At 41.0% G+C, this 24,045-nt stretch overlaps 1 protein-coding gene across 2 annotated transcripts in view; it reads left to right on the forward strand.

Moving 5' to 3' along the window:
* Positions 1 to 24,045, forward strand: part of LOC117431622 (calpain-15-like) — a 56,823-nt gene that overhangs the window by 3,161 nt on the left and 29,617 nt on the right. Inside the window, exon 1 of one of the 2 annotated variants that reach the window (XM_034052742.3) lies at positions 8,934 to 10,233. The exons of the other annotated variant lie outside the window; for it this stretch is intronic. Within the exon in view, the coding sequence (XP_033908633.2) occupies positions 10,055 to 10,233 (179 nt within the window). The 5' untranslated portion in view covers positions 8,934 to 10,054. Of the gene's footprint in view, positions 1 to 8,933; positions 10,234 to 24,045 lie in introns of those variants that run through there. 2 annotated transcript variants of the gene reach the window in all.

The raw sequence follows: 24,045 nt of genomic DNA on the forward strand, positions 1-24,045 counted from the left end.
TAAACAGTATGTAGCTTCAAATGTCATTTTAATTGCTTTATTTTATTTTTTTGTAATTTTTCATTACGATTTTAAGGTGTTTTCAATCATTCTGAGTGCTTCTGGGTTCTGCTGCTCCCATAGCGAGTTACTATCATTTTTCTCTCAATCAGCCTGGCTTTGGGTTGCTGTGAGCTTCTCTGGAGAATCCTAATTGCCAGGCACTGACCAGCCTTCCCCATTCCATTCAAATCATGTGACAATGTGGCATTTCAGCTTCAGGGGGAAATATAAAAAAGCTATTAAAATTCTAGAGTTGCAACAATTAGCCTGATTGATTATTGATTGCTATGGTTTTTATTATGGAGACTTAATTAAACCTTTCAATTAATCTCCCTATTTGGAGCCCCATGCCTCACGTATATTATTATATTAATGCATTTATTTAATTGTATTTGAAGGCTTTTGGAAAGAGTACGTTTTTTTGGTTCTTACTTTATAAAAATAGTTTATTCTGTGTATTATGTATAATAATATGCAAAAGCATGTTTTTAGTCATATTTGCAGCTTTAGTGAATTTACGTCTTGCTTTTGAATAATAAAATGTTCTCAATACATCAGTTATTATGACATTCAATTAGGCTGCTGATTGTACCTCTGAAAATGACGCTTGAAGTTAATTAATTAATGTGTTACATCTGGTTTCACAGACCGAGGTGACATCATAGTCCTGGGTGTTGGAAACCAATGTGACAGTGTTTCTCTGGAGGTGTAGATTCGATCCCTCTCTGATTGATTGAACGGAGTCTTACTTGGCCTTGTCTGTCCGCACAGTAAAGTTAATGCTTTTAGAAGGATAGAAATTGCCACAGTGGGCAGGAGTTAGCAGCTGGGGATCCTAGCTGCCTGCCATAGACACACAAGTAGGTTCTTCCCTTATGACTTTGTGAACTCCCCTTGCAGTAAAGAGCTTCAGGTCTTGTGGTGCAACATCTCAAGGCTAAACCATGTGTCTACCTCTTCATTTGCATGCACACACTACACCTACCTGACACCATTTTCTCATTCACATTTGGTTGATCAATCATCAGCCACAAATTAATGAAACACCTTCCGGAACTTGATCCACTTTAGCTGGAATGACACTCCCTGCTGGTCACAAATTTCCAGTAAAGAAGGGTGGTAATCAGGGTTGCCAGTTCAGCATAAAACTAGTGCAACTGGGCTTGCCCCTGCAGGCAGTTGCTTACAATTTCCTTTGTCATTTTAAGCACATTGTGCAAGGGAAGGTTTGGGTGGTTCACTGAACACACAGGTTTATTTGTAATTTCCACAGCAGGTGTTATTCCTAGGTAGGACCACTAGGGGTAGCCGAGCAAGCAGGTAACAGAGTATGGGAACAGAAACAGAACAAAATACTGTACAAAACACAGCTAAGAAAACAAAGGTGACCGTGTCAAGGTCATCCGCTACCTCCGCTATGTAGGAGGGTCCCGCACCAGGAACGCTACACAAGCTCCCCCTCTAAACTAACCCTAGCTCTGCACTGTTTAACCAGCCCCAGTTGCAACACATGGCTGTTGGTAAACTCCGAACGATCAGGTTAAAATAGGCCTAGTGCAGTTCACTGGTAATTCTCATCTTAGGTAAGCCAACACCTATGAAAAGGCTGGGGTTTCTATGTTGAGTGGTGGGTTTGAACTGACCAAGACCAGTAGAGGTTCTTACCTACACTTTAACTAACACCTGGCCTGCACAGGTCACAGGTCACAGGTCACAGGTCACTTCCAGATAAGAAAGACTTCAGTACTAGGACATTCCTTTAGAATTGTGACAGAACTGATGAAAACAGAAGCTGCAATGTTTTTTTATGCTAACTCTGTTGGTGCTCCAAAGCATATTTTTCATATTTTCAAACTAAGTGACTTACGCTTTTCAATGGGCCATTATACCCTATTGTGCGGGCTGCTATTTTCACATGTTCCAACAGTTGCTACTCCTTTACCAGGAGTGATTTAGTTGCTGGCACCAGATCATTAGTAACAAAACCGGATTTTCCTACGCCTTCATAAAGTATCACAGTGGCAGTAATGATTTGGCATTCTGGGTTCTTCGTAACCCAGCTGGGGAAAGTCCTGCTGAAGACAACAGTTTTTTTTGTAGTTGTTTTAAACAGGTGGTCTCCAGTGACAGGTGGACTTGAACACGGCCTGACTAACGCACAGAGTTGTACTTATTCCCTTGCTTGTCATGTTTGGCTCCCATACAGTGTGTAATGTGAGACTGAGCTGTGACAGAATCCGCACAACTGTCAATGCCATTTCTGGGGTTAATAACATTATTGCTGTTCAGTATACCTTCCCTAGTTCCCTGTCTAGTTTCCTTTTTTTCTTTTCATTATTCCTGCTGAAACAATGTTGATTTAAAGATATACGCTTTCATAAATAAACATTAATTTCCCCCCAGCTAAGAATTAACCAACTTTCAGTGTTCTGTCTCTCTCTCAAAAAAAAAAAAACTAAAGGGTTCCGCTGATTAACCTAGACCCTACTGGGGTAAGCCACGTATAAAATGAATGGCAAGAGAATTAAGGAGTTTTTGCTTTTCCATCTGATTTTAAACCGGACTCGTTCATTTCCTCTGTCAGCCCCAGTTAGGATCGCAGGCTGGCAGAACTCGATCTTGCTACATGTGCTGATGATGTAAGATACCTAGTTAGTGACCAATGTGACGGATGAGAGAGACAAGTTTTAAATCTCTGACAGTAGAAAAAAATCTATAAGCAGAACATGATGCATGCCAATATATACTGTGATACTTTCAGAGGACTAGGAGGTTAGTGAATTCATTTAAAAAGAGCAGTTTTACAGAAATGTGGTACATACAGGTCATCTTTGACTTTTGTCCGGTTTCAGATTGGATTGTAGAGTGCAGATGGAACCTGGCAGAGCCCCAGTTTGATAATGGAACACGGTGAGATTGAGTTTTGCATAGTGCAGATTGGAGTACTTACAATAACATAAAGAATGTCCTTGCCAAGTTTAATCACAATTGACTAAGTGGTTTTCTGGATCTAGTGTGAAGGATCTACAAGGAGAGGTCCAAGTTTGTCACCCTGGTTGCTTCTCTGGGACAGGCTGAGCAACGAACCAGTGCAATTGAACCCAGTATGCAGTGTGGACAGCAGTGATGTGATTAGAGGTGGTTAGTGACACTGCTGTAGGGGATAATGCCCCCACCCCTGTGCCTCCCAGCAGAAGGGCCAGTTTGATGGCAATAAGCGAGATCAGGAGAGAAAGAGACTTACTGCCTAATAAATGTAAAAGGACAGTTCAGCCGTAATGTCTTACGATGCTGGCCTGCAGACAGGAGAGTGCCATGCTCTTTAAGGAACTCTGCTGAGCTCCAAGTACCTGACTCAAGATGAGTAAGCTAAGGGGAATATTTAAGCAGTGTCCAAAGGCAGATTGTAAATATATATATTTAAAAAACCTTATGACCAATGTAGGCTTCGTTACTGAGCGACTACTGTATTGTGTGCTGAGAAACTGACACTGACAGCACCAGACGGGATGACAGAGGAAAAAATTCTCTCAGCCATGTCACCTTGCCAACCACGAAGCTCCGCCTGAAATTGACACCGATGACACAAATAAAATGTGTATTTTATTGTTCATTCCATGTGTTGCTATTTTCAAAAATGCTGACTGGTTTGTGGAGTTGGGAGTTACAGCCTGTGAGGTGATTAAATAACAATGAATTATTACCTACAATAGTTAATGTACTCACATATACACGGTCTTCACTGAAGTCACAATTTCAAGATGAATTTGTTAGCTAGTTGGCTTTTTTTTAATTAGCAGTAGGAGAAAACCGCTTCAGCAAGTACAGTAGAATCTGCCAGAAATGACGGACGCTGAATCTACTTGGTTGAATACTAATGCGAGCTTACAAAAGAAAAACACGCAGATTTTTTTCAAGAAAGCTGTGGGACTTTGTATCAATGGATTTGAATATGTGAAGGGTCGCCTTCCGGTTTGTCACAGCCACCGGTGAATGTTTTGCTGTTAAAATATTACTATAGTACTGTACTGGTATAAATAAAGGGTGTTTTAAAAACGTAATTTCAGCTTCCAGCCACTTAAAATATGCTGACGACAATGTAAACAACAACAAGCTACAGTGAGCAAGTCACAAACTTTAAACGTGTTAATATTGTTTATAGGTAAGAACTCAACTTTATTATGAATATATTGTGTTATTATGTTTTAAGCAACATATTACATCAATGTTCACTGTGGTAATTGTTTATTTATTAGTTTTAAAATGTTTAGTAAAACCTGGCCTATTTTTTGATCTCGTTAGTACAACCGACCCCCTTTGCTAATCACATCTTCAATCTTTTTTTTTGTTTGTTTGTTTTGAGATGGGGGGGTCGCAACCCGGTATAAAAATCCACATTTTTTTAAAATGACTTTACACCTACTTCAAAGGTGCAATGAGGGAGGGAGAACACAAAAACGTAAACGTCACATTTAAGTGAGGTTGGCATTGCAGGGGAGATGAAGGGAGGTTTCAGTTCCGGGTGACTGTTTTCAAAGCATTCTGAATGCTTATTCACCACTGCTACACCTCGCTAGAAAGTAGACTTTTCCAGTAGAATTTGGCGGTAGGCTATTGAAATAAACAGAAAATGCATGATTATTTGTTAAAATTGTAATAACCAGCAATTCGGACTCCTACTTAAACATTCATAAACTATTGATGTTCTCTCTGACACTGCCATTAATCCTTTAAGGACGTGATTGTGTAAACATGATCATACTGAATTGTCACTCTGGGCCCGTGATTGGGTAAACACAATAAAATACGCACTTTATTTCGTTGACTTACTTGGCCACCATACTTTGCAGTAAAGCTTGTTAATGCATATCTTTGGATAGGGGAGGGATTGAACTTCACTGCCTGATTGGTTTGTTTTTGAGACAGGCATTTCATTTTTAAAGGGTGGAGACATTTCACAGCAGCATGCAGGGACAAAACATTATTATTATTATTATTATTATTATTATTATTATTTGTTTATTTAGCAGACGCCTTTATCCAAGGTGACTTACAGAGACTAGGGTGTGTGAACTATGCATCAGCTGCAGAGTCACTTACAATTACGTCTCACCCGAAAGACAGAGCACAAGGAGGTTAAGTGACTTGCTCAGGGTCACACAATGAGTCATTAGAACATTTATTCTCTCTTGTGTTTTATGTTTTTATAAATATCAAGAAATATAAGCAGATCATGTTTCTTGGTCCTTAAAGGGTTAAGCAGTGGTGCTTGTGAGAGTGGGTTTTCACATGTCAACATTTTAAAAAACAAACATTGATCCCGCCTATCAGCCTCATGCCTTTCTGCCCTGATCAGAGGTGGAAGTAACTTTTGTTTTCATGCTGGTGCTGTATTATTGTTGGTAAACGTTTTTGTAAGCTACAAGGCACTGCTAATTTATAGGGACCAAAGCTAAATGGAGAGGGAAGGGTATTTTGTTTTAAATAATGGTTTCAAAATCTAAAACTTAAGTCAAAATTAAGGCTGCATTCACACTGGGTCTGGTTCAAATGGACTCGGTCTGGTTCGTTTCGTTTGAAACAATGTATCAATGTGCTTGCTGTTCACACTTATCTGCCAGCAAAGGGACCGAGTTCGTCTGGATGCGAGCTAAAGTTTTTTTTTTGTTTTTCAGGACCGAGTCCGTTTGTGTTCACAATGCAGTTTTCAAGTGCACTCGGTTCATTTATATGGTGTGTGAAACGGATGTTTACAATGTCCAGCAAGGCATATTGAAAGATCGCAGCTGATGTATCTTGAAAGATTGTAACTATTGAAGTATTGCACCAGTTTCTTTTTTAATATAGCATGTTTTAGATTCTTAACATATTAATATGGAAGAAAGCACTCTCCATATAATTAGCCTTACCAGATTTGCAGAGTGAAAAACTGGAACGTTTTTTTTTTTTATTGACTTACGCCATACCAACTGCGAAGCAATTAAAACAACAGTTTATAACAACACAATAATAGTTTAAAAATTAAACACCAGATGTATTTATTGCAGATAACAACGAATTATTTGCTTTATATTGCCATCTAAATGTACAAAAACACAGATTTAAAAAATAGATCACCTATTAGTATTACCATTTAAACGTGGTAAACACAACCAGAGTGAAACCAATAATCCATAAGTTTGTTGATTTTATTTTTGAATGGCGCTGACACAACCTAATAAATTACTCTGCTATCATCTTGCTAAACACACCGATGCAGTTTTGTACTTGTCCCAGTCTATATCATTCTTCCAAGTAATAAAGTGGAGTAGTTGCCTGCCTATTAATTACGTCATAGTATTGAAATAACAGAATCCATCTTTTAATGCTGACAAAACTAACAAGAAATTGTGTTGCCCTTCGATGATTTGATGCAGTTTCACATTTTTTATTTCCTTTTTGCTGAAGAAAAAGCTTAGTAAAGCTGGTCACTTTGTTTTTATGGAATGCAGTATTTTGCTGTTGTGTCTAATCCTCACGCACTAGATAAAGCACGAGTAAATATGTAGTGTCGATATTTTCTGGCAATATTTCTAACGTTAGGTTATTCGTAAGTAGAAGTCTGGAGCGTATTGTGGAGTAGGTGGCCATAGGTTCTGCAACGTCTGGTTCCTTTTTAATATTAAAATAACATTTTCAGCAGAGATGTGTGGGAGTAATCCGTATATGCTTTGCCAGTTAGTGCTTCTGTCATCACTGCCGAATGATGTAAAAGGGGATGCTGCTGGTTCAATCCCCCTCGGGTTCCTACAGGCTCAGTGAAGCTTCCTTCAGCGCATGCGCGTTGCTGACTCTCAGCAGTCAGCTGGAAGGGACAGCTTTCAACGCTGTTTGGCTGCACTAATCAGAAAAGGGGCAAGAACCTCCCTGAAGAAAATACTGAAGATATATTGCAAAAAAATAAAAATACCCCGGTGCAGCGAACCCAGGAGGGAGCTACTGTCTTGTTTAACACCCGTGACTGAGGAGGGCCGGAGTGTGGAGAATTCTTGATCTGAAAATCGAAACACGAGGGCTTAAAAAAAAAAAAAGTAAAAGATGTCATAAGAAGAAGATGAATGAATGAGTAGTTGTACACAGTCAGCCTCGCTTGGACAGCAAACCTCAAAGATCATATTAAGTGGCGTATTTCAAGTCGTGTCTTAATTACACATTATTTTGATGATGCAAAATTCTTCTGAAAATTGACAAGTGAAAGTATTGCACTCCAGAGAGGATCGGTGTTTTTGATTCAAACACAATAAAGACTGGAGTAAATATGCTGGAATGTCCTGCAAAACCGTAAAGTATTTAAATAAATAAATAACTAGACTGAATAATATTACTGTAACTGGTTCTGCCACAGTACCGACAGACCCATAGCAACACAGTCTTTTGCAGGGAAGCGCGTTTAACAATAAGACGGATATATGTGTACTCTTTCATCTCGCAGATGTGACGCATATTCAAAAGAAAATTTGCAAGATTATGTTATGATCCAGCTCCCGGTCTCCCTTTAGAGATGTGGTGTTGGCCGACAAGAAATAAATAGAAAACAACTGCACTACGCTGACTGCTAAATTCTCAAATGCTGAGAAAAGACTGCTTTAAAAATACATGGAGAATATATGAGTCTAGTATTTCACTGAGGAAGGACCATCCAGCACTGAAAATAATACAACTCACTACGGTGTGTTCATTTTTCTGCCGTTGTCTTGGTAATTGAAGTTGTCACAAACAACTATTGCCTGCGTAGATAAACGAAATAATTGTTTTAACATGCATTTATATTTTAAATGTATTGCATATATATATTACATAGGATTTGACAGGTCAGGGAAAGCAATGTATTCGTTTTTTAACTGAATCGGAGTTAATTTCTCCCTAAAGTTACAAACACTGGGAAATATGCCAGGCAGTACTAACATAACTGTATTTTGCATTTGCAGGAAATTAGATTAATAAAAATAATCGTATTCCCTATTGCAATTACTGTAGCAGATTTAAATGTGGCTGTGTAGTGTTATCTGGATGGTAAATGGTTTAGGAGCTGATTTTGCTGAGTAAAAACAATCGGATTTGGTTTGCAGTTGCTGTAACATTTTCTCAAACGCTCATCCGAGTTTGGTGTAACAGAAATTCGGAAACTCCTATCTATTAACGTATAATGCATTATTGATCTGATCCGTTCAAGTTCATACTAGTTAAAACAAACATAAAACCAGCAGAATGACACAACGTTTAAAATGTGCCATACCTAAAACGTTCTTGATTATAGGTGTACGTGTATTAGGCATTTATCATAATCAAAACAATATCTAAAGAAGTGCCTAGCGTATTTGGATTCGGGTAATAATTGCTGAAACAGCAGTCACATTCATATTAAACGTAAAGCATTGCCATAACTTACATTGCTTTCTGTGCGTACTGTAGTGTACCGCCTGAGTGCAGCAGACGTTTTTGTATCCATTTCTATGCAGTCGATCAATGAACAGTCCTTGTGCCAGTGAAGAAATCAGAAGCGCTGCTTGAGGAAAAAGTAAAAGCCAAGTTTTTAAAACGAATCGTGGATTTTGCTTGTATTTTCTTGAAAACTTAATACAATAGTTCCCGTTTTATGAGCCCTCTAAAACACTAGGCTCAGTTTAACAGCTTTGCTGCAGATAGCTGCTGACTCACTCGTTTGGTTTTGAATTCTGAGCCTAGTAAATGAAGCCGTAGAGCACGTGAGTTATTTAAACTGCTAAAGGATAACGCCTGATATATATATATATATATATATATATATATATATATATATATATATATATATATATATACTGTATTTTTTTTCCCTCAGCGGCATGGTGGCTTCTGTGTTTTCAGAACGTTATTGCAGGCGATTTTTATCTTTTCAAACTACATCAAATACACAAGAATGCTTTTTATTAAATGAATGTACTTTAGCGTCGCCCTATGTTGCTTATTGTCATGCTTAGTTCAGTAAATCATCCTGTAACATTTGCTATGAACATCTGATTCCTTAAACCTGATGTGCTGTTGGAAACAAAGTTGTTAGTAAGATTAAATCACCAAACAATTTCTACAAGCACAGTTTGTCTTGATAGTGGAACTGGTTGAAAGATTACTAAACATTTTTTAAAAATCTTACCATAGATTGAGAAACTCATTCTGAAGTATTTTAATAATACATGCCTACATACATTTTATTTTGAACTGAAAATATAATGTTAAATCTTGGGCAACTCATGTAATAAAATATTAAAATAATATATTTTTCAGTCAGATTTGGGAGCAATATAATAAGCTTGTTAACCAGTTTGAAACCATCCCAGTCCATGTATTGGAAGAAGCCTGGGCTGTGGGACTTTTACATTCCTAGATCTTAGTTTTATGTCCCAATTTTTTAAAATAGCCACAGGTCATAAGAATGGAATCATTGGTTACTCTTGTGCGCCAGCACATTTCAACTGGACGATTCCAGTTTGGCCACCTGGATGTGGTCAGTTCATCATAGGACTAGTTCATTCATTCTCCATCATGCTACTGGAATCCACCATGGGGCATTAGCAGGACTGCACATCATAGAGTTCTATAGGAGCTTTCATGTACAAGAACAAACCTCAAATCCCCTGTCAAATGTCTTTAATTGAAATGTAAAGACCACCAGAGATTTCCTTCATTGGTAACTTTTGGAAGTGTCATAAGAAAGGCATGTGAAGTCCATATTCAGACACCAGATCAGGAAGGGATCTTCAAATTTCCAAATGAAACTGGAGGAAACCATCAAAAGAGCGTGATAAGATCGATCAACCCTCTGAGTTCACAACTAACTGTAGTTTCTATCGAGTGACTTTGGGAAGCTAGCAAGAGGAGCAGTGTAATAACTGAAGCACCAAAGCAGTTTCAGAGTAGCTTTGTGTGTACTGTAGCCAAGGAAGGTTTGGTGGTCACTCTGGTTTTGAGAACCCCGGTCATCCCACCGCGCTAGGCCATGGGGAGCTCTGCTTCTTCTCTGGCTGCTGAGACAGAATCGGATCATGGATTCCGCAGCACCGCTTACCCTGCAGCGCCATCAGTGGGCTGGCTCAGAAACAGTCACAGTAGTCCGGTTTGGGGCAGCACCTTTATATCCAGACAGCAGCAACAGCCTCTACCACATAGAGAGAGAAGGTAAGGCAAACTGGTGTGTGTGTGTGTGTATGTGTGTTTGGAGTAGTGTACGCTGAAAATTACTGAACAAAATTAGGACTGATTGTTCAAATATCACACTTGACATAGCTAACTGGAATCCAAGAATGGCGGAACTCAGTTTGTACATGTTTATTAATCTGTTTGGTAATCTGTTGTATCCTGGCACCTCATATGGTCTGATTGCTGCTAGATCATTGAGTTTAAAATACAGCCCATGCAGTGATTAGGTACCAGGTTCTTTTCTTCTGCAGTATAGTGTTATCTTTATAAACCGGAAGCAGTCACTTAAACACAGTCAAAACGTTTCATGGCTGCTTAGCTGTGGGATTGCTTTAAGTGTCATGGGTCTGTGCTCTTGTTGGCGCAGCCCATTTTTAGATAGAGATCAAATATAACAGCCACTGATTCCGCCTCTTGTTTTAAAACATGTAAGTATAGAGACTTGTTACAGCAATAAACCCTCTTGAATAGTTACTTATTTTGCTACTTGTGTTCCCACTCTGGTAAACTGACCGGGCAGCTAAGTTTAGGCAATTCCAGTTAAATAAATGATTCATTTACCTATTAAATTCACTCTTTGTGTTTTATTTGCCCTCTAATAACCTTTTTCTGATGTTGCAGTTAATAAATGTAGTGTGAAACTGAACCTAAACCCCACAATGGTGTGTTTTTGAGTGTATTGATCCCTTTAAGTCTAGACGACCACACCAAACATATTCCACATTTACTTAATAAAATTAATAAAATACAGTGTGATCAAACTAGGTTATGAAACTCACACTAGTCCTGCACCCAGTCCTAGGTTTGTGAATACCTCTTGAATAGTTAGCCTAGATTATTGAATTAACTAGGTTCCAGAAATTCAATCTAGCCCCTGGCAAATTGCACTTATCACTAAGGAGGCCACAGTTCATCGACTAATAGAATATTGATCTAAACAGCTTTTATTTTGTGAGCATTAATTAAGCTCTCGGTGCAGGCTAGTGTGAGTTTGTAAGCTTGGCACAAGTCATTAAAAGAAGTGTGGCAGTATATTGAGACTGTCGCACATATGTAGGAAAATTAAAGAGATAAGCGCTTTCTCAATTGTGATCAGACTTGGTATCAGAATCTGGGGATCTATGGAGGCAACTGTGTGCAAGTGGAATGAGTTTCGATCATGCATGGCTAAAAGCTTTGAAATATTGTGGATTTCATTTTTTCAGCTGGAGCTTTCCAGGTAAAGTCACAGTGCTATGTGGGGGTGGACAAGAAACCAGTCATCTTGGGAGCCGAAAAAAACATTTAAAAGAAAGTCCCAAAAAAAACCCAATTAACTGCAATTCGAGATTAAAAAAAAATGCTGTGGTTCCTTTTTGTTTTGGAAGGAAATTGGAAGAGGGGATGTTTTATAACAAGTTTTCTGCAGCACAGGTAATTGACTCTAAAAATACAAACTCATTTGAAAAGAATGAGGATTCATAAGACAGTGTTTGTTTTATAAAGCAAGCATTTGCTTAATCTTTCTGTCATTTTACTGTATTCTGTTCTGCCAATGACAGTATATTGCGCTGGATTACAGCGTCTGACCTCCCCAAGAAACTCTTTTAAAAATTTAAATAAATAAAAACAAAACCTTTCTGTTCCTGTGGGTGCCATTTTTTATCTTGTTTGTAAATTGTAATCTTTAGAGATGTCGCACAGCAAATTGGGTTAATAGAAGCGAGTTTAAAATAAAAGGTGAAACACAGCCTTCATCCCATACCATTATTCATCCCATATAATATCTCTTTACTGTCATGGGTAAGTAGCAATTCTTGACAAATTAGCTAGGCACACATTTTATTTGGCTTTTTAATAGGATCGTTAAAAATGTAAAGAAATATATGAACTAAAATTTGTCCGCTGAAGGGGCGACTTCTGGAACCTAGTGTACACATTTTACATGATCCTATTAAAATGGTACTGCCAAAAAAACTGATGCATGAAATGAAATACACCTGAATACAAGGCTTTACATTCACACAGTATAGGAAAGGTGCGGACCATGGAAATTATTGCATCAACTCTTGGATAGGAACTGCTGCTCTTTTACTGCTTCGTTGCATGCTTGGTTAGGGAGAACGGTTGAGAATTACCTCTGTAGTCTACAATTGGGAATAACCTGGCAGGGCAAACTGGAGCCCTGGCCTTGCTGCCCTTGTTGAAATGTCAGGGTTAACATGAAGGATGAGCCTGCATGCAGTCAGTGGACCAGCTCTCCCCAACAGGCACAAACTCCAGTTGAGCAACTGGATTCAGCAGGGCTGCTTTGACTGGCCTGTTGGATTTTACATATGACTGAGCAGTCTGTGTGCTTGCAATTTGGTTTACTTTATCGTATCCCAGCCCTCCAGGCTAACAGTCCATGATCACTTCTGTGGCCAGGAACCACTTTGCCTTGTGGATGTGAGAACATAAAAAAATGGAATGTACCACAAACTAGACAGCAATAAAAAGGAATCCCAATGTCTACACATGCACTGTATGGTTAAACTTACTCTACCCTTCGTAGTTCGGATTGTTATTATCCTCAGCAATAGGCATTAGAGTTGCAATCAGTAACCAGCGTAAGAGCTTTAGTCTAGCAGCATGCAAGGGAAGTGTGTGTTTCTGGATAGCTACTTAGCTAGCTGAATTAACTGACTCTCAGATCCCCAGTACATTATTATACTAGACTGTATTGAATTAGCTGTGTCAGATCCCCAGTACATTATTATACTAGACTGTATTGAATTAGCTGTGTCAGATCCCCAGTATAGCACTGAGTTCTCTATACTACACTGTACTGAATTAGCTGACTCTCAGATCCCCAGTACAGCACTGAGTTCTCTATACTAAACCGTATTGAATTAGCTGGCTCTCAGATCCCCAATATAGTACTGAGTTTTATATACTAGACTGTATTGAATTAGCTGGCTCTCAGATCCCCAGGATAGTAGTGATTTCCATTACACGAGAGTAGATGTTAAAACTTCATGCTGATTTGAACTCGGCTCTCGCCAAGATAAGCACCAACTAAGACGTAGCTTTACAGTAAACTAATGTGATCCATATGTGTCTCCATCCATTTACGTTTCCTTCCATATGATGATGTAGATATCCTTCTGTCTGGTGTTAATGGCTGAAGTGTAATGCTGGCTCCAGGGATCAGCTTATTTTGCCTCCCTGGCGCATCAGCACACACAACGGCTGCGATGCTGGCTCCGGGGATCAACCAAAGTGCGGCCTCCCCAGCGCATCAGCATGACAACCGTCTGGATTGAGCTAAGTAGGGTACATCTCTGGGGTTTTCAAGTGGGCACCTTCCATCCTCAGTGTTTCGTCGACTAGCCCACGACACCTCAAGAGGGCTCGACGGTGATTCTGGCGTCCCAGCTTCACCCCCCTCCGTCCCCCACTCAACTCAGCCCAGCTTACTTACCTGTACATCAGCGTTTCTTTCTTTCTATTGTGCTTGAGATCCCCAGCCAGACTCTTTCCGTCTCAACCACAGCCAGTTGCTGCTCCTCTCTGCTGCTTCAGATAAGTTCTTCACTGTGCGGCGCAACTCTTGGCCACTGAATCCGACGTCTCTGAGAAACCGGGTTGTAGAGTGTGCCACAAATCCTCGACAACCCACTTCCACTGGGTAAACCCGAACTCTCCATCCTCGCTGTTCCGCTTCAGTGGCTAGTTGAGCATACCGCAGTTTCTTCCTCTCATACGCCTCATCTACAGCATCCTCCCATGGCACTGTTAACTCTACCAGGTGAACAAGGCATGCTGATCCAGACCACAAGACAATATCTGGTCGAAGGTTAGTGGTGGCAATCTCAGGTGGAAAAATAAGCCTTTGACCAACATCTGCCAGCATTTTCCAGTCTCTAGCAGCTTCCAGTTGTCCTGGGCGAGGATTGGTTTTAACACCTTTTCTTGGTGGTTGCTCTCCTGGGCGGAGGAATGTTGTCTTTTGTGTGTAATGTTTTGATGGAACAGGTGACAACTTATTGGTCATGTTACGCTTGTCTTCCAATGCTAAGGCCAAACATCGCAGCACCTGGTCATGGCGCCAAGTAAACCGTCCTTGGCTAAGAGCCACCTTACATCCTGTCAAAATTTGCCTTAATGTTGCAGGTGATGAACACAAAGGACATGAGGGATCCTCTCCTACCCAGAGGTTTAGGTTCTGTGGTGATGGGAGAACATCATATGTTGACCTGATGAGGAAACTGATCCTGCTCTGTTCCATTGACCATAGGTCTTGCCAGCCAATCTTGCGTTGTTCCACACTCTCCCATCTCATCCATTCTCCCTGCTTGGCCTGGGAAATGGCCTTTATACACCTCATCCTCTCCTCCTGCTTTTGCACCTCGTTGACTACCAGCTTCCTCCTTTGAGCTGGGGCTGCCTTGTGCCATGTAGGAGGAGCTGAACTGAAACCAAGACCCCCTCTTCCACGCTGAACTTGCCCCATGATATCACCAATTCGAAGGGCAGCCTTTGCATCTTCCACAGCTTTCTTTGCCGCCCACTTTCTTCCAGTTTTCAACACAGGTGCTGCCTCCCTTACGCATTTATCGCGTGACTCTACTAATGTCATTTCCAGTCTGACCTTGGCGCACTTAAACTCCTCGGTTAGAGCAGAGACTGGTAGCTGCAGTATTCCTTTACCATAAAGTCCCACTCTGCTGAGGCAGCGTGGAACTCCCAACCATTTCCTGATGTATGAACTGATTAAAGCTTCCAGCTTCTCTACTGAGTTATCTAGACTATTGAATTAGCTGGCTCTCAGATCCCCAGTACAGCACTCAGTTCTCTATACTAGACTATTGAATTAGCTGGCTCTCAGATCCCCAGTACAGCACTGAGTTCTCTATACTAGACTGTATTGAATTAGCTGGCTCTCAGATCCCCAGTACAGCACTGAGTTCTCTATACTAGACTGTATTGAATTAGCTGGCTCTCAGATACCCAGTACAGCACTGAGTTCTCTGTGCTAGACTGTATTGAATTAGCTGGCTCTTGGATACAAGGTAAAGTACTTAGTTCTAATTACTAGACTGTATTGATTTGCTGGCTCTTGGATCCCCAAAAACATATTAGATTTCCTGGCTGCTGGATATTTTAATTCACTTATTTTTGGAAACTAATCTGCAGCATTTCAGTTTTTTTTTTTTTTCTGATAAGAGCAGTCTCATTACAGTAACAAAACACAGAGGTCAGAATACCATCACAATAAGCTGCTGCTTTTAGAATCTCCCTCAGACTGGACTGGATTACAGGACAGTAAAACACTTGCTATTCACATCTCCATTAAAATACATAGAGCGCACAAAATAGTTCAAGTTTATCTTACCTAATATGCATTTCCATCATTGCATAGAGCTCCCTCTTTTCATTTTAAAAGATGCACATTATGTTTTTTTGTGGTATTTCTATTAATAAACAAAATGTACTGATGATGGAATGATGAGTTATTATTATTATTTATTATTATTTTATTTCTTTATTTTTTATGTAGTCTTGGGCCACCATTTGCCCTGATCACAGCCTTGACTCGATGTGGCATAGACTGTAAGGTGCAGGAAGGTGTCTCAAGGGATGGCAAGCCTTTCAGTCATTAATATTTCACACAGTTGTTGTTGAGAGGTGGGCAGAAGATCATATATAAAGATAATACATCCCAAACTTGCTGAAATGGATTGAGATCCGGGGATTGTGGTGGACATAGAAGATACCTGAAGTCTCTGTCATGCTCCTCAGATAATTCTGTCATGGCGCATTATCATCTTGAAAGATTACAAGTGCAGCATTGTTCGATGGACTTGCAATACACTACAACATTCGTTTGAGCTGCCGGAGTAATCAAGGGACCCAGGGTATACCAGGCGAACGTGCCCCACACAGGGCCCTAACCAGACCTGACATTCTACCAAGGTCAAACGTAGGTTCCAAGCTATAGCTGCCAGTATTTATATACCATACAATACAATTTTACATTTCCATAGCGCCTGAGTGCTTTACAGTGGAACAATAGGTATCAAATCTGACATCAAGTCTTGAAGTACAGAAGTTATTAACCAAAAAAGGCAGTTCACCGATGTTGTTATGTTTAAATTTAAATGAGTCCTATAAAAGTGTAAGGAATTCATTAATGTTGGACAGTTTAGTAAACTTCCCGCACAAAAAATTGAATGTATTGTTTTTGAAACACTGATTCCGTACATCCGACTTCATAAATACTGACAATATTACAAATAATTGGGGAGATGGAAATACTGTATTTGCCACCAGCGACATGCGTACATACTAGGATTGAACGCATTCCGAGTCTAATTAGATTTTAAAAGCGCAGCCCCCTTCCCCTAATATAATAATATTGAAGTAATTATTAATTATTTCAGTTGTTTAAAATAACAATGGTCTGAGAAGATATATAAACACATAATATAAATCCACAACATTGAAATAAATCTATATTGCCTCAGCGGCACGGCACAACAGGCATATGAAAAATACAATGACCTTCCCCTGTGTGTATTTTTGTGTTTTATGTTTTGTGTTGTGTGTATGTGTTGATGCACGGAGTGTGGGTTATGTAGCACAGGTGATTTTAAATGTATATTTGTATTTAGGCACAGGGATTGCACAACCACTTCACGTGCAGATTAAAGTGGGTATTTGTATGGGGGCACGGGGAGTGCACAATTAGTCCACGTGCAGACTGTGCTGAGATTCAAGTGAATGATTGATTAGCAATCGAGTCTCGGCACAGCATCATAAAAGAGTGAGTGCTTCACGCACACAGGGTTGGGTGTTCGCAGTGGAGAACGGGAGAGAGAGAGAAGGAGAAAAATCATTAAAAGAATAACAATTGCTACTCGTGAGGGAGGACCCGCACGATATTTGTTTGGGTTTGTCTGTCTGTTTGTTTGGCCTTTGTGCCATTTTGTTTGTTCAGTGTTTTGTTTTCTATTTAAACCTTTTATTTTTTAATAAACCGGCGCAATAGCGCATTTCACTAACCAAACTGTAGCCCTTATACAAATACCAAATGTTTCAACGCTGAACCTCCACTATAGGAAGAAACAGCGGAGCATTCCTCTGAGCATGTTCTCGTCAGACTTGGTATTTACTATTCAACCTCAAAATCTATGTTCCACGACAAACCAACAGAGAACATTAAGGATTCTTTATGTATTTTCTCATAATTATTACATGAGCATAAGCGTTTATGATGCGAAAAAACCACTGAGGACACGACCTCGGTGTCATAGTTAGTTACGGCCATGACCCCACACCAGAGCAATGCCAAATCCAGTTAGGTAGACGGATCCAAATAAAGTAGCCAGTCATTGTATAAGGATATGGATGCATTTGTTGTAAGACTGGGAAAGTGCTTTTAGAACAGTATTATGAGCTAAATATTTACTGTGAAAGTTCATTCTCTAGTTCAGAGTGGCAGACAGGAAGATAATTTCACCGTATCCTGTAACGTTCCTGCTCAGCTATGTCTTAGCAAAGGCAAACATTTTAAATTAAAAATAAATAAATAAATAAAAAACAATGCCCTGTTTCTCTCTCACTCACACGCTGTCTCTCTCTCTCTCTCAGGCTCTGCAGAATGAAGCCTTTATAAAACCTATTTTGTGAATGGAAGTTGCCTGGCAGCACAGCCTCCCCTTGACAGCCAGTGATTAGCCGGTTTTGTTCAGAGTGCCGGAGTTCCTCAGACATAGTCATTGATCTTCTCTCCTGTGTGTCAGCTCCTCTCTCCTCTCTCCTGTGTGCCAGCCCCCCTCCCCTTGTCTCCTGTGTGCCAGCCCATCTCTCCTCTCTCCTGTGTGCCAGCCCATCAGTCCCCCCCATAGTAATCCAAGCTGCAGCCTGCAATTAATCTCTGCTGTGTCTCACTGATAATAGAGGAGAGACAGCATGATAGGAACGTCTGTTTTAAGTGTGTCAAATACTACAGGAGATTTAAAACATAGAATGGCTCGCCTTACCTCACCTCACTCCACTGTTTGATAATTGAACTCCCACAAGTGTCAGTCACTGATTATTGGAGCCAGTTTATGACAAAGTGGGGTCTGTGTTTCATATAAAATACAGTTTTCTTATAATATTTCAGAGCTTTCATGGACATGGTCTAAATAATAAACACATTGTGTGCCAAGCTGTGAAAATCAAACAGAGTTAACATAACACAAATGGTAATGTGTACGAAATGTGTATTGCATTTCACTTTTTAACCTGTACATTCTTCGTTTTGTGCTTGTATTCAAACTGCTATTGCAGCACCTCCACTCTACTGAAGCTCTACATCGATGTGGGCTCCTATAGGACCCTCTGTGCGTGCCTGCACTGCTTTCCTTAAAGATCTCACACCTCATAGTTGGTGTCGTCCCTTCCCAGGGACCAAGCAACTTGAGTCGACTGATTTGTGCTCTCCTGAAAGGCTGCTTTGTTAAGTTTTGTTTTTTGTAAACAACATTATTATTTTGTGAACTGTAATTGTGTTATTACTGTTTTCTGTGAGAGTGTCTTTCTCGTGTGTTTTTCTGTCTTTTTACAGAAACACGAGCACAGCTGCTGGGCTCAGCAGTTCTGCGTTGACCGAGATACGCGCTTCGTGTCAGACTGCTTGTAGTATCTCCCACAGTGTCTCGTTGCCATCTTGGTGACTGCTTGCAGCACCATTACAAAGGCTGTTAGGGCTTTGACAAGCAGGCATCCCCCAGTCGTATTCGTAGTGTCTGTGTGTGGTTTTGCCAGAAGCTTATGCAGGTGGGCATCCCTGTATACTCCTTCCTGCGGTAACGCAAACCGAGTAGACCTGTAGGTCACCGACCCGCTCCATTCCCGACCTGTACCGAATAGGGAACGTGGTTACCGCACTGGTACCATACTGTACCGACCCGGTGAAAGCACCGAACCGGTACCAAGCCGTCCGATTACCGTCCTGGTACTGCTCTGGTTCCCGTACTGAGGGTACCATACCGTACCGTGGAAAAAGCCCTATAGGACGCCGTCTTCATGGTCTTCCTCATCCTCCTCTGTCTCTCCTTCACCGATCCAACAGGTGGTGAAACTTTGGGCAGCTGTTGCCCATCAGGGAACGATACTTGCAGAGCTGCTGCGTGAGCGCACAGCTCTGCCTGCCCCCCCTTTGGGGCACCAAGGGGCTACAAGCACAGACTGGCAGCAGGTTGATGTACTGTCCATTGCCGCCTCTGAGGAGGTGAGCCAACAAGAGCTGATGTTCCCCTCTGAGGAGGTGGAGTCAGACAACACATCCCCTGCGATTTAAGCTCTCCCTGTCAGCAGAGCTTCTGCCACTGATTAAAAGGGCCACTGCGCTGTTGCAAGGTATATTTACATAAATAAACTATTGCCACATTCTCCACGCTATCAAAGGCCCCCTTTCCTGAGCCTCATACTCCCAGGCTAGAACTGTGTGGGGTCGAGTAAAATTGAAAAATCTGTAAAGCTGGGGTACAACTACTCCATCCCTCTGTGGTTCTGCATGTATTCATCATGTGGTGTCTATTTACCCTTCTAAACTGCAGCCTTCCTCCACCTGCCTGCTTGACCTGGGTGTTGTAGTGTTGTCTTGTCCCCCTGTCACTGATAGCCACCTGGGGAGCTTGAGTCTCACTCACTGGGAGGGATCGATCACACTTGGAGACAGGGGAGCTGGCTGTTTTATCACCCAATCTGGCAGGCAGACACCTTGGAGAGATGAGCATGGGGGTGGAAGAGTGGATGAACCGGTATTCTTTGCTTACTGTATTTGCCCTGTAAGTTCGGCTGTGTACAGTACAGACCCACCAGCCTGTCCTCTTATCTGCTGTAAAGTACAAGCACACATACATTATTATTTAAGTCACATGATGTACACTGCAATCAAATAGCACTAAATGGTGGTCATTTCTGAATAAAACTGCTTCTATTTTATTTCCGTCAATTGTTGATAAATGAAAATGTCGCTCCCTGTTGTTTAGTCTGCACCGTGGAAGATCTTTCAGGCTTTACAGTGGTGCCCCAAAGCAAGGGCACCTAGTCATTAACCTATTTACTTCCAGCTGCTACAAGGGAAACTCATTATTTTTAGAACCCTTACTAAAGAAGCAAGTGACTTCAAATGTATATTCTTGGTTGTTTCACATTTCCTTACAGTGTTATGAGGCTTGCAATCATTCTAAGTAGTTCTGTGTCCAGTCCCAGCACTTGGGATTGACCGTGTTCAAAGCCAGGTAAAGGCAGATTTACATGGAAATGGCAATAACTCAATATTAGAGCAACAGAACCACTCAGAATGATTGCAAACACAATGCAGTAGAAATAGAATGACTTGCTTGCTCTTTTAATATCCTGTTCTCTTCATTAATAACATCCAGCTGGACAATCAGTACATTCTCTCTGAAGAGAGTGGCTCAGTTTCTTATTGCAGACCGTCCGGTCTACAGAAGTAATAAAGCCTGAACGTGCAATTAAGGCCAGTGAATTTTTAGTCGCCACGGACGCCGCAGTGGTGTCTCAGGAGGTAACAGGTCTTCTGCAAAAACGGGCTATATGCATGATAGACCTCCAGTTGGAGGAAGGGTTCTACTCCAGGTACTTCCTGGTGCCCGAGTGGGATGGTGGCTTCAGACCGATCCTCGACCTCAGACAGGTCTGCCTCTATCTGAGCCAAAGGAGGTTCAAAATGTTGATGATGCAACAGCTGTTGCAGCAAATCAGGCCAGGTGACTGGTTCACCACGGTGGATCTCAAAGACGCTTATTTCCACATCCCCATAAAACCAGCGCACAGGAATTACCGGTGGTTCGCCTTTCAGGGAACAGCGTATGTGTGCTGTGTCTTGCCATTTGGCCTCTCCCTAGCTCCCCATGCCTTCTTGAAGTGCATGGAAGCTATCCTGGCTCCTTTGCGACTCAGAGGCATCAAAGTGCTCAATTATATTGGGCAGCAGTGTGGAGTAGTGGTTAGGGCTCTGGACTCTTGACCGGTGGGTTGTGGGTTCAATCCCCAGTGGGGGACACTGCTGTTGTACCCTTGAGCAAGGTACTTTACCTAGATTGCTCCAGTAAAAACCCAACTGTATAAATGGGCAATTGTATGTAAAAATATTGTGATAACTGTATAATGTGAAATAATGTATAATGTGATATCTTGTAACAATTGTAAGTCGCCCTGGATAAGGGCGTCTGCTAAGAAATGAATAATAATAATAATAATAATTATCTGAACGACTGGCTCATTTGTGCCCAGTCTCCAGCACAGGCAGAGGCCCACACGGAACTTGTCACCAGCCACCTTCAACGTTTAGGCCTTATGGTGAATCATGTGAAGAGCCAGCTCAGGCCTTCTCAGACAGCCTCCTTTCTAAGAGTGTTTAAGCAATAGTCTAATAGAAGCCCTCTAGAGCTGGAAGCTGGTAGTACTGAATAGTTTTCGAATTAAGTTTACAATGCATTTTCATTTTCACGTTTAAATGGAATCTAACATCCCTAAATTAAATTTAAATTATTTTCCAGCTAATCGGTTTGAATTCTGATTGGGTATTTTAAACAGGAAGAACCCATGTTGGTCCCAGCACTAATTTGTATTGAGAAATATACTGTGTTCTTCTAAGAGTTAGTCAGTGAGAACTGCCTGTGCTGGAACATGCAGTATCCCCTGGTGAGCTCCATCTCGTTTCTCCAGATGCTGTGAGTCACTCCATCTTGCTGACAGGCAGCACTGCAGGGCTCTTGTGCTGGAAAGCTGTTGCTTTTGTTTTGTTTTTTCCTCTCTCGATTTTCAAACGTTGTGAATGCCTTACTACAGTATCGACTGTGGCTTGAGGTGAGGATTATTAATCACTTACTGTGTCAGTCTGAAACAACCCACTACACTTTACATTAAAAAATTCTAAGCATTATATTTGCTAATCAGGCTCTAGAACGTTAACTATACATGTCTACATTTTCTAAGTACAGTCGGCGCCACTTTCTCGGGAAGCCTCGGGAGCAGTAAAAATATCCCGAATAAGCGGCTGTCCCAATTAAACGAGAGGCAGTTGAGACAACCTTTGTCACACTTTTTTGTTTCTTAATGAAAAGAAAAAGAATGAAATCACATCACATTATGATTTAAATGTTAAATACAGTGCCTTGCGAAAGTATTCGGCCCCCTTGAACTTTGTGACCTTTTGCCACATTTCAGGCTTCAAACATAAAGATATGAAACTGTAATTTTTTGTGAAGAATCAACAACAAGTGGGACACAATCATGAAGTGGAACGAAATTTATTGGATATTTCAAACTTTTTTAACAAATAAAAAACTGAAAAATTGGGCGTGCAAAATTATTCAGCCCCTTTACTTTCAGTGCAGCAAACTCTCTCCAGAAGTTCAGTGAGGATCTCTGAATGATCCAATGTTGACCTAAATGACTAATGATGATAAATAGAATCCACCTGTGTGTAATCAAGTCTCCGTATAAATGCACCTGCACTGTGATAGTCTCAGAGGTCCGTTTAAAGCGCAGAGAGCATCATGAAGAACAAGGAACACACCAGGCAGGTCCGAGATACTGTTGTGGAGAAGTTTAAAGCCGGATTTGGATACAAAAAGATTTCCCAAGCTTTAAACATCCCAAGGAGCACTGTGCAAGCGATAATATTGAAATGGAAGGAGTATCAGACCACTGCAAATCTACCAAGACCTGGCCGTCCCTCTAAACTTTCAGCTCATACAAGGAGAAGACTGATCAGAGATGCAGCCAAGAGGCCCATGATCACTCTGGATGAACTGCAGAGATCTACAGCTGAGGTGGGAGACTCTGTCCATAGGACAACAATCAGTCGTATACTGCACAAATCTGGCCTTTATGGAAGAGTGGCAAGAAGAAAGACATTTCTTAAAGATATCCATAAAAAGTGTCGTTTACAGTTTGCCACAAGCCACCTGGGAGACACACCAAACATGTGGAAGAAGGTGCTCTGGTCAGATGAAACCAAAATCGAACTTTTTGGCAACAATGCAAAACGTTATGTTTGGCGTAAAAGCAACACAGCTCATCACCCTGAACACACCATCCCCACTGTCAAACATGGTGGTGGCAGCATCATGGTTTGGGCCTGCTTTTCTTCAGCAGGGACAGGGAAGATGGTTAAAATTGATGGGAAGATGGATGGAGCCAAATACAGGACCATTCTGGAAGAAAACCTGATGGAGTCTGCAAAAGACCTGAGACTGGGACGGAGATTTGTCTTCCAACAAGACAATGATCCAAAACATAAAGCAAAATCTACAATGGAATGGTTCACAAATAAACATATCCAGGTGTTAGAATGGCCAAGTCAAAGTCCAGACCTGAATCCAATCGAGAATCTGTGGAAAGAACTGAAAACTGCTGTTCACAAATGCTCTCCATCCAACCTCACTGAGCTCGAGCTGTTTTGCAAGGAGGAATGGGCAAAAATTTCAGTCTCTCGATGTGCAAAACTGATAGAGACATACCCCAAGCGACTTACAGCTGTAATCGCAGCAAAAGGTGGCGCTACGAAGTATTAACTTAAGGGGGCTGAATAATTTTGCACGCCCAATTTTTCAGTTTTTTATTTGTTAAAAAAGTTTGAAATATCCAATAAATTTCGTTCCACTTCATGATTGTGTCCCACTTGTTGTTGATTCTTCACAAAAAATTACAGTTTCATATCTTTATGTTTGAAGCCTGAAATGTGGCAAAAGGTCGCAAAGTTCAAGGGGGCCGAATACTTTCGCAAGGCACTGTACATAATTT

The sequence above is a fragment of the Acipenser ruthenus genome, chromosome 22 (genome assembly GCF_902713425.1).
Source record: "Acipenser ruthenus chromosome 22, fAciRut3.2 maternal haplotype, whole genome shotgun sequence".
NCBI lineage: Eukaryota > Metazoa > Chordata > Actinopteri > Acipenseriformes > Acipenseridae > Acipenser > Acipenser ruthenus.